This window comes from Lepeophtheirus salmonis, chromosome 6, assembly GCF_016086655.4.
Source record: "Lepeophtheirus salmonis chromosome 6, UVic_Lsal_1.4, whole genome shotgun sequence".
NCBI classification, from domain to species: Eukaryota; Metazoa; Arthropoda; class Copepoda; order Siphonostomatoida; family Caligidae; genus Lepeophtheirus; species Lepeophtheirus salmonis.
In genome coordinates, this window is record NC_052136.2 from 3273813 (window position 1) to 3287609 (window position 13797).

At 30.1% G+C, this 13797-nt stretch overlaps 1 protein-coding gene across 1 annotated transcript in view; it reads right to left on the minus strand.

Moving 5' to 3' along the window:
- Nucleotides 1-688: 688 nt before the first annotated feature.
- LOC139905821 (dynein light chain roadblock-type 2-like) overlaps nt 689-13797 on the minus strand; it is a 73226-nt gene continuing 60117 nt past the window's right edge. The window contains exon 6 of the mRNA XM_071889568.1: nt 689-736. Within this exon, the coding sequence (XP_071745669.1) occupies nt 690-736 (47 nt within the window). The 3' untranslated portion in view covers nt 689. The remainder of the gene's footprint in view (nt 737-13797) is intronic.

Here is a 13797-nt window from a genome sequence, read left to right on the forward strand (position 1 = left end):
TTTTTGTTAATAAAATGTAAGGAATTTTTATAGTTGTAAAATTAATTTTGTTATTAGTAGAGGATAACGGTAATAGGAAATTTTGGGTTCAGGATCTGGAATATAGTCATTTTTTTTTTTTTTCATAAACTCGAACTTGATTTGGACTTGGTATTATAAGTACTCTATACTAATATAAGGACTCCGTTTCGACAAGTTAATTAAATATCCACGCTTGTTGATTAACTCGGTTGCAAGCAAAATTAAATAGTACATATTTTATACACCTCTAGTAAAGATAAAAGTAACTTTCAAACATATATAATATAAAAACCCGGAGAATATGTCATGCAGCCAAATTTTACCAAAGGCAAAAATGTATGCTACAAAATTACAGGTGGTGAAAATTTTCCCTGCAGAATGTCCCTCCACACCTTATTCTATAGTTTTGCTATCAAAGAAACATGACTATTTCCCTATTTCTTTGACGTAGGTAGAATTTCAGGGGAAAATGCTGGGTTTTTTTTACAAGAGTATACTACAAAAAATATAATTAAAGGTAATAAAATTATGATTATAAACAGGTAGTATAACTTTTATTTTTCTCAGTATATGATGTACATACAATATTTTCTAATTTGATTACTTTGTTATTGTTTTTGTGCACATCCATATCCATCATTTATTCATGGTTTTATATTTTTCTTCATTTATTCCTTACGTGGATCTTGAATCACAACCAAGGTAAAATCTTTATCTGGAAAAAGATCATATACATATATTATAATAGGTGTCAAGAGAAAGAAAAGTGACAAACTAGAAAAAATAACACAATTATCAAACGTAGGTTATAAGTAGAGGTGACACTTTTGTACGAAAAAAAAAGTGTGTAAGGAGAAGGGGAGAGCGAGACATGAGACATATGCTATTACTTAATTAAGACCCTTGTTAATATCAACGGCCCCTTATATGACAATGGAGAGAGAAAATGAATTACTGCTATTAAGAGATGGACTTTTTACATTTAAAATGCAACATTAGTTCAAAAGGCCATTTGTTGACTATTTGTCCTACTTTTATGGAAGAAAAAGTATTTATTTGATATAAATAGTAAACAGATATATCTATATAAAATAATCAGGTCTGTGAAGTTCATCAATTACAGTTTTTATGAAATTATTTAATTTCAATATTGAGCCCATCACATACGTCTTTTTATGTATAGGTAAACAATATACAATTGAGTTTAACAAATGGGTGTTATTTCTATGAAAATATTAAAAATGGTTAACAAATGGCCTTATAAACATATTTTATCTCATTGTAGTAATTTATCAGTTCTTTTATCCCACTTCTAGTGGGCTCACTTCAGCCTTCACTTACAGTTTTATATTAACATATGCTTCAGGGAGAATTTAACACCACAACTACTTATTAAATAATGAATAACAAAAAAGAAAGAGTGCACGCAACAACCGTTTATCCTTTCTTTGTTTTTAAAGGTTGTTCTTTTCATTACAAACAATCCAACTGTAGTTATAAGAAAACCCTCGTGATCGAAATATCGGTGAAAAACTTATTTAGTGAATAAAAATTTACCGAACGGACAAATTTTGCCAAAGAACCATTTGGCATTTCATTTATGCAATTGCATTTTTTTTTAAATTTAATTAAAAATGGTAGTTTGATAAATAGGTATTGTTTATATGCTATATAAGTCATATAGGTAAATTAATTAGTGTCATTTTGTGGGAAAAATATTTTTTTTTTACCTAATTAAATTTATAATTGAATATTATATGAACACAATACATATCATCTTTCCCGTCATTGTACTTTAAATAAATTAAATTACAAACAAACATGACGTTTTTTTGAATGGAATAAGTGCCAATCACTTCTCCGTTATAAATTAATAACTATCATTTGACAAGATTGATTACATATGTAGAGGAACACTCATTTTGTACAAATGAATTAAAGCCAAAAAAGGAATGTATCTTTTAGAGCAGAATCTAAACCTGATCACATCTTTTCTTTCAGTCATCTGATTTTTTGAAATATCTGGGATTATAGTTAGTCAGGATTACTATCGTTTTTTACCCTTACAACACTCCCCAAATTAAAAGTAGGATTAATAAAACTTAGTTAAAAGTGTTTTTTTATAATTAAAGTGTGTTTTTATTTATTCTGTATCTTATTCTGAACTCGATATATTTCATCCTTTTAGGCTGAAAAATGATGAAAAGCAACACTCTTCTTTAGACATTTATAACTTACTCATAACACATAGTGATAAGAAATATAAAAGCTTATATTATAGAAAAATATTCAATGTATAATTTAAAAAAACAGATCTATTTAAAAAATATGCATCTCCAAGGATTTTTGTCATTTGCGTCCTTGGTCGTGCACCTGGCTCAGAGCCAAACAATAATGGTCGCACAGCGTTCGTATGTGGAAGACATCTCAAATATTTTGTATTGTTTCTTGTACAATATTGTTAGCTTAATCTGATAAATACACCTTTGTAAACATAGATCTCAGGCTTGCCAAGTTATTCATGTCATAACTTGTTTCTTATTTAAAATCTTCAACCTGTATATAATTAGTGTTGTGTCATTTCTTATTTCGGACTGAAGACTGACGTCCCGTTCAGATCAGTCAGACCCAATTCAGTCCTAAAATCTTATAAAGTTCGATCCTTGATGAAGGCACTCCACTTTATTTTTTCTTTGTTTAATCAGTTATAGTACTGACAATCCTAAGCACCTGGTCCAAAAGACCAATAGGACCAGTCCAAAGACTAGACCAGACCAATAAAATAAGGATTGAAAAAATACTATTTATAATGTTGATTCCTGTAAATCTAAAAGACAGAAGGGGATTTTCTTGTTTCTTGAGATAAAATTAATTAAAATAGCGCCAATTAAATAAAAAATAAATTTAAAAAAACACTAAAATAAATAAAATAAAATTTTCATAAAAGTATCTTGGGTCTTTCATATTTTGATACTGAATAAAAAAATTTTGTAGAATATATTTCATGATCAAAGGGAGCTTGCTCTATAGTAGGTAACTTAATTTTCAGTTCGTTAACAATTCTCCATTTCAACTATTAAGAAAAGGGATTAAATATATAAATGGCTATTAAATGTACTTAATCGGTTTCTTTTATCTTGAAGAATATTAAGAAATATACAAATCTTTAAAGAGATGGCGATTTAATTGTTCAATGATAGACATTTTTTTAGATTCAAAAAATGATATTTAACTCTAAATATGTTTTTTTTTTCTTCAACCTATTAGAGCAGATATAAGAAATTCAAAAAGTTACCGCTCATCTTTACTTCTTTTAAACTGATTTTTTTTTCTTCAATAAATGATATAAGCCATGATCATTAGTGTATAATTTAATTATTTCTGCGCTTTGGGTACAAACACTAAAGTGGATTTACAATACCACCAGTGGTGGATGAAGGGTCATGGAGGGCAAAGGTTTTTAGTATGTGTCATAGACATATCAAATAGACACCAAAATGGGACTCTTGATAGTGATGGAAGCCCCACTGAAACTACTACTGAATACGACATAAGGAGAGGTATTGTGAATCTTCATTTTCGGAACTTTTTGCGTTCTTGAGTTAATGTTTTCATCTTGTAAATTGTTGCATATGATTATAGAGAATTATAGGTAAGGGAAATTATGTAACAAATTGATTCTTTTACATTTGCCAGTTTGTTAAAAAAATAAACCTGGTAACCTTGACAATTAGACGAATGTATGAAAGGAGAGCAGCTTAGCTATCATGGCGTTACAATAGATTAGCTGCACGTGGCTATGAAATGAAGAAAATAGACACCGATTTCAATCTGTATCTAGCAATTATGGCAATCCTCAATTCTACTCCGAGTCCAACAACTTATACCTCCTTTACAACACCTCAGTGTACCTCTTTGTCTATTACACACTAGTAATTACCTTTATACTTAATTATATCTTCACTCTTTAAAAATGGAAGAATATTACAAACAGCTTTGGAAAATAAACACTGTTCATGTTTCAACTACAAAAAGGCTCGTGCTCTTCCAAGGTCATATACCTATGTTACAACTATGCTCCTTAATCTTGTTTTAACCCTTGTTGGCTATGAAGTTGTATGATTGAAAAGATTGATTCGTAAGAGACAAATTTATTCAAATAAAAAATATTAAGAGTTTAAAGTACTCTAAAAATCAATTGATCGCGTTTTAGCAATGTAAGCAAGATGTTCGTTTGAAAAATAAAAGTAGTGATTTCTTTGGAGAAAAAAAATCCCAAGAGTCTGTAAATTAATAAATCCTTTTCATGTTGCCATTACCTGACAAAAGTACAATCGTTCATTATCATATTATTTTTTTTCATATAGTATTCCACACTTATACATAAATCATAATCATTGGCATTTATCAAGAAACCATCCATAAAGTAATTTTTGAAGTAAAAGTTTGAGCTTGGAGAAAAAAGTATCTCACAAAGAGAAACCTATTGCCAGGAAGGCGTTAATCTCTTATAAGGGATTTTTTATTTATATCTGAAGAAGGTCGTGGAGGGCAATAAAATAAAGAGAGTTGACACAAAACGAAAAAGGACCAAAGTATGAACGGTAAAAAAAACCTGCATCCTAGAAGAGCCCGGATTTGGTTTCATCTGAAAAAATATTTTTGTAAGTTTGCTTTTAAGGTAGAATAATTTGATAAGGCGTTGTCGTGAGAACAGTTTAGATGTAAAGTTTTCAATACAATGGTGACTTATCCAACCAAAGTCACTATACAAACAGTCTCATTTTTTCAAGATTTAAGACATTTAATATCGTGCACATTTAACTTTGTAGTAGACCCTAGTCAAGCTAAAACTACCCTAAATGCAAAAACTTTATTAATTAGTGAAAATTGCTCCCTATATTTTAAACATCCATTAGTGAATATCCTGTTGACAACGTGGTAAAAGAATTAAAGAAAAGCAACACTTGTTTAATTACATGACTATAATAATTACGTCAATTCAATTTTGTATTAGTTTTTTAACTCTTCTATCCATTTAGTAATCATAAATCAGGGGGACACACAGAGAGGGTCTGGAGAGGTACCCCCCCCCCCTCTCACACCCAAATAAATGATTTTTGTTAAATACTTGAATTATTTTTTGGGTTGAAAAATTTTTAATTTTTCAAAAAACCAAGTACTATATATATAATCTTGTGGCCCCACCTGTAAATATCAATCCAAATACTAAAATTACTTGTAATACTATAAGACATCGACAAAAGAATCATCATTTAAAAAAAGTATTAACAACTAAAAGAAATAGTTTGTTATTCTTATAGTAAAACATTAAAATTTTAATGTGAAATATTTAATACTTTATGCGAATTTTGGGAATAAAATTATATCCTATAATGAGGTTTTCGTGTATTGTATAAAATAATATCCACAGTATAACAATTTTTTTGTGTTCACAGTTGTAGCTACAATCCTCACATTGGTAGTAAAAATCCAAGAAATTAAAAAGAAAAACATTAGAACGACTTTTATACAAAACATTTTGTTTTTTCTGGTATACAACAGTACAACTTTATCTCAAAATATATTTATAGAAACTTCAATCATATTCATATACTTAACAAGCAGAAAGAGAGAGGGGGTTTCGTACTTCCTAATTTATATCAAATAAGTTTGATTAAAGTAAAATTTATGTTTTCGTCCCAAAGGCCAATATAAATAGAACAAAAATCTTTTGGTGTTAAAATCAAGTCGAATTTTGAAAAAATTCGCGGGTTAACTGGTCCCATATTTTATTCATATTTTTATACTCAAATACAAAGTAGTTTAGATGTTCCTATATTTTCCCCACCAAAGAAGCAAATCTTTTCTTCGATAGACTTGCCTGAGTACTACCAAAGGCAGAGTGCTTGTTATAATTTCAGATTTTTAATCATTATAAGGAAAAGTCAGAGAGGAGCCTCAACACATCTATTGACTTGAATTCTAATTGTAGTCATTCGATTTTTTTTTCTTCTTTTTTCAATCAACCTTAAGAAGTGTTTTTATAGTGTTCTCCAATCAGTAATTATCTAATTGTGTTGTTCATCGTTCCTTTCACGTAATTAAAAAAAGCAACTATATCTCGGGCCAAATGTTCTCATCTTTAAATCTATTTTGTCGAAATTTATGTTCTTTCCAATTCTTCACTGAACGTAAAAAAGCATTTTTCATCAAAAATCTCTCCCATTAAATCCAGATTTCATTTAATCAATAAGTTCGTCATGTACTCAAGTCTTGCATTCCCCTCCAAAGGTTCTTGCCACTTCATTGATGTTATAAGTGTTTTGTTAGAACAGAGGCAATGTTATAATAGTTTATTTTTCCGCTCAATCTCAAACTCTGTACTTTTTTCATTCAATTCTTAGCCTCTTTCTAATATTAGATGAGGTTGAATAATATAATAGCATGAATATTGAATATAGCTAATATTGAAATGGGGGAAAAGAGAGATAGAATTTCATTAATAGATAGTATATACATAAATGTAGCTTAGTTTCCTCTTCAAAATACTTCTTTTTCTCCCCTTTATTTGCTCTCAATAATCCATCATCTATATTTTATCTTTTTCATAGAAAAAAAAAAGATAATATAATTAAAGAATTTTTATCCATAGAAAAAATAAAAAAAAATGAAAAGAGCATTTGAGCCAACGGAAATTGTAGCAAATCCTTGACATCTTTTTTATATTATTTTTGACCTTGAATCTTGTTATGTCTCTTACTATACATAAGATTTGATTCCAAGAAAAACCAATCATGATTAGTTATGGTTTTCTTACTTCTCAACGACTTGTTGTAGTGGATGTATTGTTAAATCTTGATGAGGATCAAATGGGGACATTACTTAGAACCTTTAGGCATAGTGACAATAGGTAAGGATAAATATATCCTAAAAAACATGATCACATGATAAAAACCATTTATATTTTGTCAATGAATGATATAAGTATAACATATGTTACATTTATCACGACGTTAGAGTATTGTATTGTCAGCTGGGGATGTTTTCGCTCCTTTACCCTCTATACGAGCGATGTGAACATTGATTGGTTGAATTAGAATTCGCTTTTGTTAAAGTGCTGTAAAAAATTATACACAGTTTGAAATAATTATTCCATAGTTTTTGCAAAGATTTGCCTAACAAACATATACTGATTTTTAACCATTTTGTCTATTTCTTTTCGTATGAAAGATTGTGTGATACAGTAATCATGATAAAAACGGGTTAATAGGAGGTTTATATTTTATTTTCCAAAACTAATGACATGTTGGCACATTTTTGATGGTTCCAAAAACATAGGTATTAATATTTTGTTAGGAATAACAATTAATCTTGAAGTGTAAAACTCATTTCACCTATCGCAGTCCATCGTGGTCGATATGAATCTGTACACTTCATCATTACTTCTTACTTTTACACTGAGTCTTATAAGAATAACAGTGTGGTCCATTGAACTCTAAGCACTTACTAATTGAATAGTTACTTAAGGTTGAGTAATTGAAATTGATTCATATTCTCATATATTAAAGCATAAACAACTAGTTACAAAAGAAAATGAGCTCTCTAGCGTACGGACAAGTCGAGACAATGGCACTTGAATTGGATCGACCAATTTCAATTCGCCTCACTTCCAAGGAGTTAAGGGTCTCCAGGACCACCGTCTACGCAGTGAGAAAGTTCTAAACGTTGTAGAAGAAGAAGGTCTCTGTCAGAAAGGCCAAACTGGATCCGGGAGAGTTAAAGAAAAAAAACCCAGGGCAATCCCCTCAAGTCAATGAAGTTCCATGCAAGAGATATAAGGAGTCCACACTAGACTGCCAGAGAGCTATCGAAAAATTGTGTGAAAGAGCTTTGTGATGATGAAGAGGCCACGTTTGACAACAGCTATCAAAGAAATGCATCTCTTCTGTTGTAAAACTCTTTTGAATTAGTGTTTTAAGTTCTGTTGACAATTTTGCATGTTGAGAGGAAGGCCTTCAATGCCCTTCATCCAAACACACAGGCTATCAAAGTTATTGTGAGCCAGCATTATGACTCCAATACAGAGGACTATCTGGAAACTAAAGGCGTGCTACATTAATTATTTAGAGAGCTCAGACCCACATCTATTTATAGATTTAATTATGTTGAAATTCTATTGTTAATTAATAAATTATATCTTGTTAAAATTCAAATCCTTCAGATTTTAATTTTTAATGGACCAATTGGTATATCAGTACACGTAATAACAATATCTATCTACAAGTATGAAATACATCAATATATAACAAATATCTCATATTTGGATACATTTTGATTCCTGTTGGAGTTTCTTTTTAATGGATTTTTTTTTATTTTGGTCACGTTTTTCTTAATTTAATCATGCTAATGCAAGTTTCAGGTTCCCATTCTTTATGTCTTTAGTTTTTTCATATTTTGGCTGTTTGAAGTTAGTCTAATAAAATTCCATGACAGCTAAGCCGTTCTTCTCATAAACATGTTTCAAATTATCATGATTTTCAGTTTCATTTTTAAGCATACCAACAAAGCATTTTTTCTACAACTCTACTTATATTTAAATATTGTATTTAGAAATTAAGGGGTCTTGTCTATTGTTTTTAATACTACATATTTGAAAAACTTTAAATAATTAAATATGTACATATGTTTAAGGTAGTCAAACAATAGAAAGTAATAATTTTGTTATGCCCTTTTGTAGTTTTTTTTTCCTTCATTTAACTCTATCTGTCTAAGTGTATGAAGTTAGGCATTCATAAATAATTCATACCCTTGTAACTTCATTTTCCTTTGTATGAGTATAACTCATACACACTCAAGTTTTTTTAATGGTTATTTGTCATGAAAACAAGACAGCTAAATTTATAACTAGAAAGTAGTACGACACGGGGAAACGTACTGTTCGTAAATGAAAGGTAGGGGTTATTATATATAATGTCAACAGCTTAAGGAATGAATATTTATTTTTCTGTTTGTCAACTCCAAAAAACAGGCAAGCTATAAAATGCAACCGATATTCATCACTTTTTATTGTACCCAATAATGGGGAAGAGGTATAGGGGCGAGGGGTACAGCAGTTTTATTTAAAAAAACATACATATACAATGAAGAAATTATTATTAAAGACCTTAAAAATAGAAACAGGATTCACCTCTTTTTAAGTAAAGATTCTTTTAAAATTAGAAAGAAATGTAATTTTTTTTTTTAAATAGTGTCATTTGATAATAGTAAGAAACATTTTACTTATATTGTAAAATATTTTAAAACAAAAATGTGAAAAAAATAGAACCCTGCACTTTATTTGATAAAAAAATTATAATCTTTCTAATTAACCAAACTTAAAAAAGATAAAAAGAAAAGGTTTTAACACACATATCTTTGTCTCATGCCCCTGCTCACTCAACAATTGGCCCTGCTTGGAACTTTCCACACAGAACCAAAAAAAAAAATCAATACTTTGTCAATTCTGCCCAGCTACGAAATTATTATTTAATAATTTGTCGGAATTGTTCACAGTGCCTTTACAAGAGCTAAATCGAATTCTGCACATGAATATTCAGAAACTATCAATAAGGACAGAAGAAGCAGAAGAATCAGCAATGTGAACACATATTGCAAATTGTGACTCAAGTGATAGCTATAATTTCAGTTTTTTATATTTAAATATTGCAACTTAAGTAAGAGTCCTCAGATTTATTTCGAGCTTATTTCAAGTCCATAATTAATTATTTATTTGTTGATTTGAGTATATTCTTGAGTAGTTCAGCAACTGAACCGAATTTCAATTATTCAGTAACATAATATTAGGGAGGACCTTTAGCCACTGCAACCTATCTGCCTTCTACTTCCATTAGGCAGCATGCCTGATTGAGAGAAAAAATATATATGTTCTAAAATAAATGATAAATTTATTTTCAAAGAAAATACCATTAAAAAACTGCTAACACCGGCCTTACTCTCTGTTGCTATTCTTATCCTCACCCAGATAGAGATTTGCAATCCATTTAACATAGGGGCATGGAATAGTTCAGGCCGGCACTGTACAAGTACTCATATTTGGGACAAACAATACAAATTAAAGTGCTTGCTCTTTTGTGTATTTATAATAAACATATTTGAAATCGGTTGAGTATGAGTGGAGTTACGTCCCACTGAATTTCGAGTATCCTTTGAAAAAGGCTAAACTTTAAGGGACGCCAAAATGGACCCTTGAGCTTGTATAAGTTTGAAATTTAATAGTTTTATTCTTTTGATCAGACAAACACCCTCACCAAAAATTATCCAAATTTGTGATGACCAAGTCAAAAATTTCCAAAAAGAGTGCACGCCTAAAAATGGCCAATTTTGAATCAAAAACTCAATTTTGTCCAAAATAAAATGGCCTCAGAGGCTTCAAACTTTGTCAAAGGTAGTTTTTTGATTGTCCCCAGGAGCAAAGGTTTTTGTGCAGGGAGGGGGGGAGATGTCAACCCAAAAATTGGGACAGTCTACTGTGGATATTTATACGAGTATCTGTAATTAAAAAGATCTATGATTTATAGTTATTTATTAACGATTCGATAGAAAACACAAATCTCAAAATTTTAAAGCAATGGCAACAATAATAATCAAAACTCGAATCAACTTATTTTTGTAATGATTACTGTAAACCTTTTATATTCTCTTTTGTTTGATTTTTTCCCCATTTTTTAGTTCTCTGAGTATCAACATTCCAATCAATTCATTCAAAGAGTCAATCAAAGGCTATAACAGAAAAGGAAAACCGTGTGAATGCTTTAAAAGATAAGTATTTTGAAGTTTCAACTTGTTCAATGAAATCAGTTGACTCATCTTTTTCTTTCAATCATCCAGAGTGTGCGAGTCACTTAGGTACACTGAGGTGCATAGATAGGTAGAGTTGTTTAAATTCTTTATCTGATAACATACAGATTGTCAAAAAAAAATTATTCATTTTTTCATTATAGTCATAATAGAGATGTCAGGAATGACTATGCTATTTTTACGGTTTATAGGTAGGTAGGTAGGTGAGTCTAGCGGTGGACATCAAAAGAAATGTATGATTTGAAAACAACAGAAGAACGTTTTACACTAGCGATGAATCGAATATAAAAAAATAATACTGACATACAGATGAAAATGAATGTAGAAGCAAATATCAAATTTGGAAATTCGCTGATCTGGGTAACAACATTTCTACAGTGGGATAACATACACATACCACTCGGAATATTTGCCAGAGCTGTATTCGAGGTCATCCTTTTCAAAATCGAAGTCAAGTCAGAGTCATCATGCTTCCAGTCCGAGTCACATTCAAGTCATAGCCCAGAGTTGAGTACTACAGCTCTGAGTAAATATAATATTAGAAGCTAAGACCAAGAATATTTGCAACTAGCCTTTTTTCTGAGTATAAAAAGACACTCCCATAAGATTTACATTACAATAGGAAAGAAATGTTGTTTTAATTATATTAGTTTGTAAAAATAGCGTTATCTTGGTGCATAATTCAACTCTCTGAATGATAATATCTATATTAATAAAGCAAAGTTTGTTTTTCTGTCTGTATGAATGTGTGACATTAAGTCACCGGGTGCACTGTATAGGTATAGCTTTCCATGGTGTAAATTATAAGCCTATTTGGATCTAAGAATTAATAATATAGTTGTATCAATGACATATTGCAGGCTTGTGCTTATAGGATAGGACGTTATACAGGGTGCACAGTATATAGTGCTCCCTGATGTACCATTTTAGATATAAAAATAATTATATAGTCGTATAGTGAAATACGCTTACTTTTTTGTTATTGCTCTCTAATGACTATCATACTTAATAATTAAAATATAAGCACTGCTACATTAAAATGAATTTTGTTTGTTTTTATTAGTGAGCGCTCTTAAGACTAAAGTGATCATCAGTTGTTGTTTTTTTATCTCAAGCTCTTATTATTATTCTTTCATTTTAGAGGAGAGAATACGTCATCTGAATTGATGTAAGTATTATTTGTAGGTATGTTACAAAAGAGGGAGTGCTTTAAATCTTTTTTTGTTCCACACATATTAAGTTGCTCTAACAGCTGATCGATAAGAAGTTTTTTGATGCATGAAACACCATGAATATATACATCTTTTAAAGCATAAATTTTTCTTAAAGACATTACAAAAAATTTACCCTAATAACGTTCTAGAGTGTTTAAACTGTAATTGCAAAAATTTAAGAAAAAGTCGCAATATATAGCTATATTTACTAACTTAAAATGACCTCCGAATTGGCTTCGACGGTTTGGTACAAAAACGACCATTCTAATTAATAGATTTTTTTTAACCTTAAGGAAGCTTAAATATTTTTATATTCATTAGTGAAGAAAATATATAAATTTATAGACAGAATTAGTTTTTATGAGATGAAGCCGTTTGAAGTCACTAATAAGTAGATGATGTAATGAACTGCAGATCACCCCTTTCAGATGACCGATAATTTTTTTTAACACCTAAGGAAACTAGAACATTTTTCTATTCATTAGTGAAAATATATATAAAATGATGACAGAATAAGTTTTTAGTAGATGAAGAAGTTTGTAGACTCTGATAAATTATGAGAAGAGTGTCTGTGTTATTCTTATTCTTTTCCCATCACAAAAACTCGTACAATTCACTTCTAGGAAAGTGTAGATTCTGTTATTGAAACTGCGACAGTCCTAAATGAAGAGATACATAATTTGAGTGCGATGATAATCATCAAACTTCTTGCGTCATAACTCATAATTAGTACACCAGTCTTAAGAAACCAGTTCTTAGTACGTGCGCTTCAAAGAGAAAACGGATTTATTTTTGGACTACAAATATCCATATTTCTCAGTGTATAAAGAATTGATTTTAATAATTGAGGTATTTATGGGAAGAAGCACTCCGTACACAACGTCAAAGCCCATATTCAAATTTATATATTGACTTTTTTCAGAACTTTTAGCATACGGAATTATTGTAAAAGCAGTTACGTGTAAGTGTGCTTATGAAAAACAAAAAATAACACTGAGGATTTCTTGGGGAGTTATGTTCTATATTATATCTTGTATTCCATAAGTTTCATCAAGCTAATTCAAGTACTGTCGACGGGCCAAATAAACTCAGTGAACTCAGTGCCGGTGCCTAATTACTCTGGGTAGTGCCATGTACTGATGCTATTTATTAAATACAAATTATGTGTGTGTGTTACTAGCATAGAGGCACTTTTAAAATTCCACGATTTTCGTTTTTGTTCTTGTGAATTCATCTTTCAAGCTATTAGAACAAAAACTTATCAGTCAGGAAGAAATATAGAAGTCATTGTTTAAATTAGTCAAACCGAAAAAACATTTGTTAGATGTTGAAAATTATGATCAAAGTCATTTAAGTTTATTTCCAACCATACTGTATATGGATCATCTTCGAAGTATGATCACCCGACACCTTAGTTAAGACAAATGATAAACTACTCTTGCATTTGAATAACTGATCATATTCATTGAATGACTGATTTTAGTACAATTTATTTTATGTGTAGGTTCTCATATAGTAATGATCATCAAATTAGGTTATGTTCAGTTTTTAAGCTGAACCACATATTGAATTTCTTTCATCATATGACCCAATATATCAATACACATTACTCATTTCCAAATATATAATGGTAATTGGGCTCAATCTGAGATAATCCTCTTTTTGTGTCTACATACATACAACCATATACATATATGTTTCA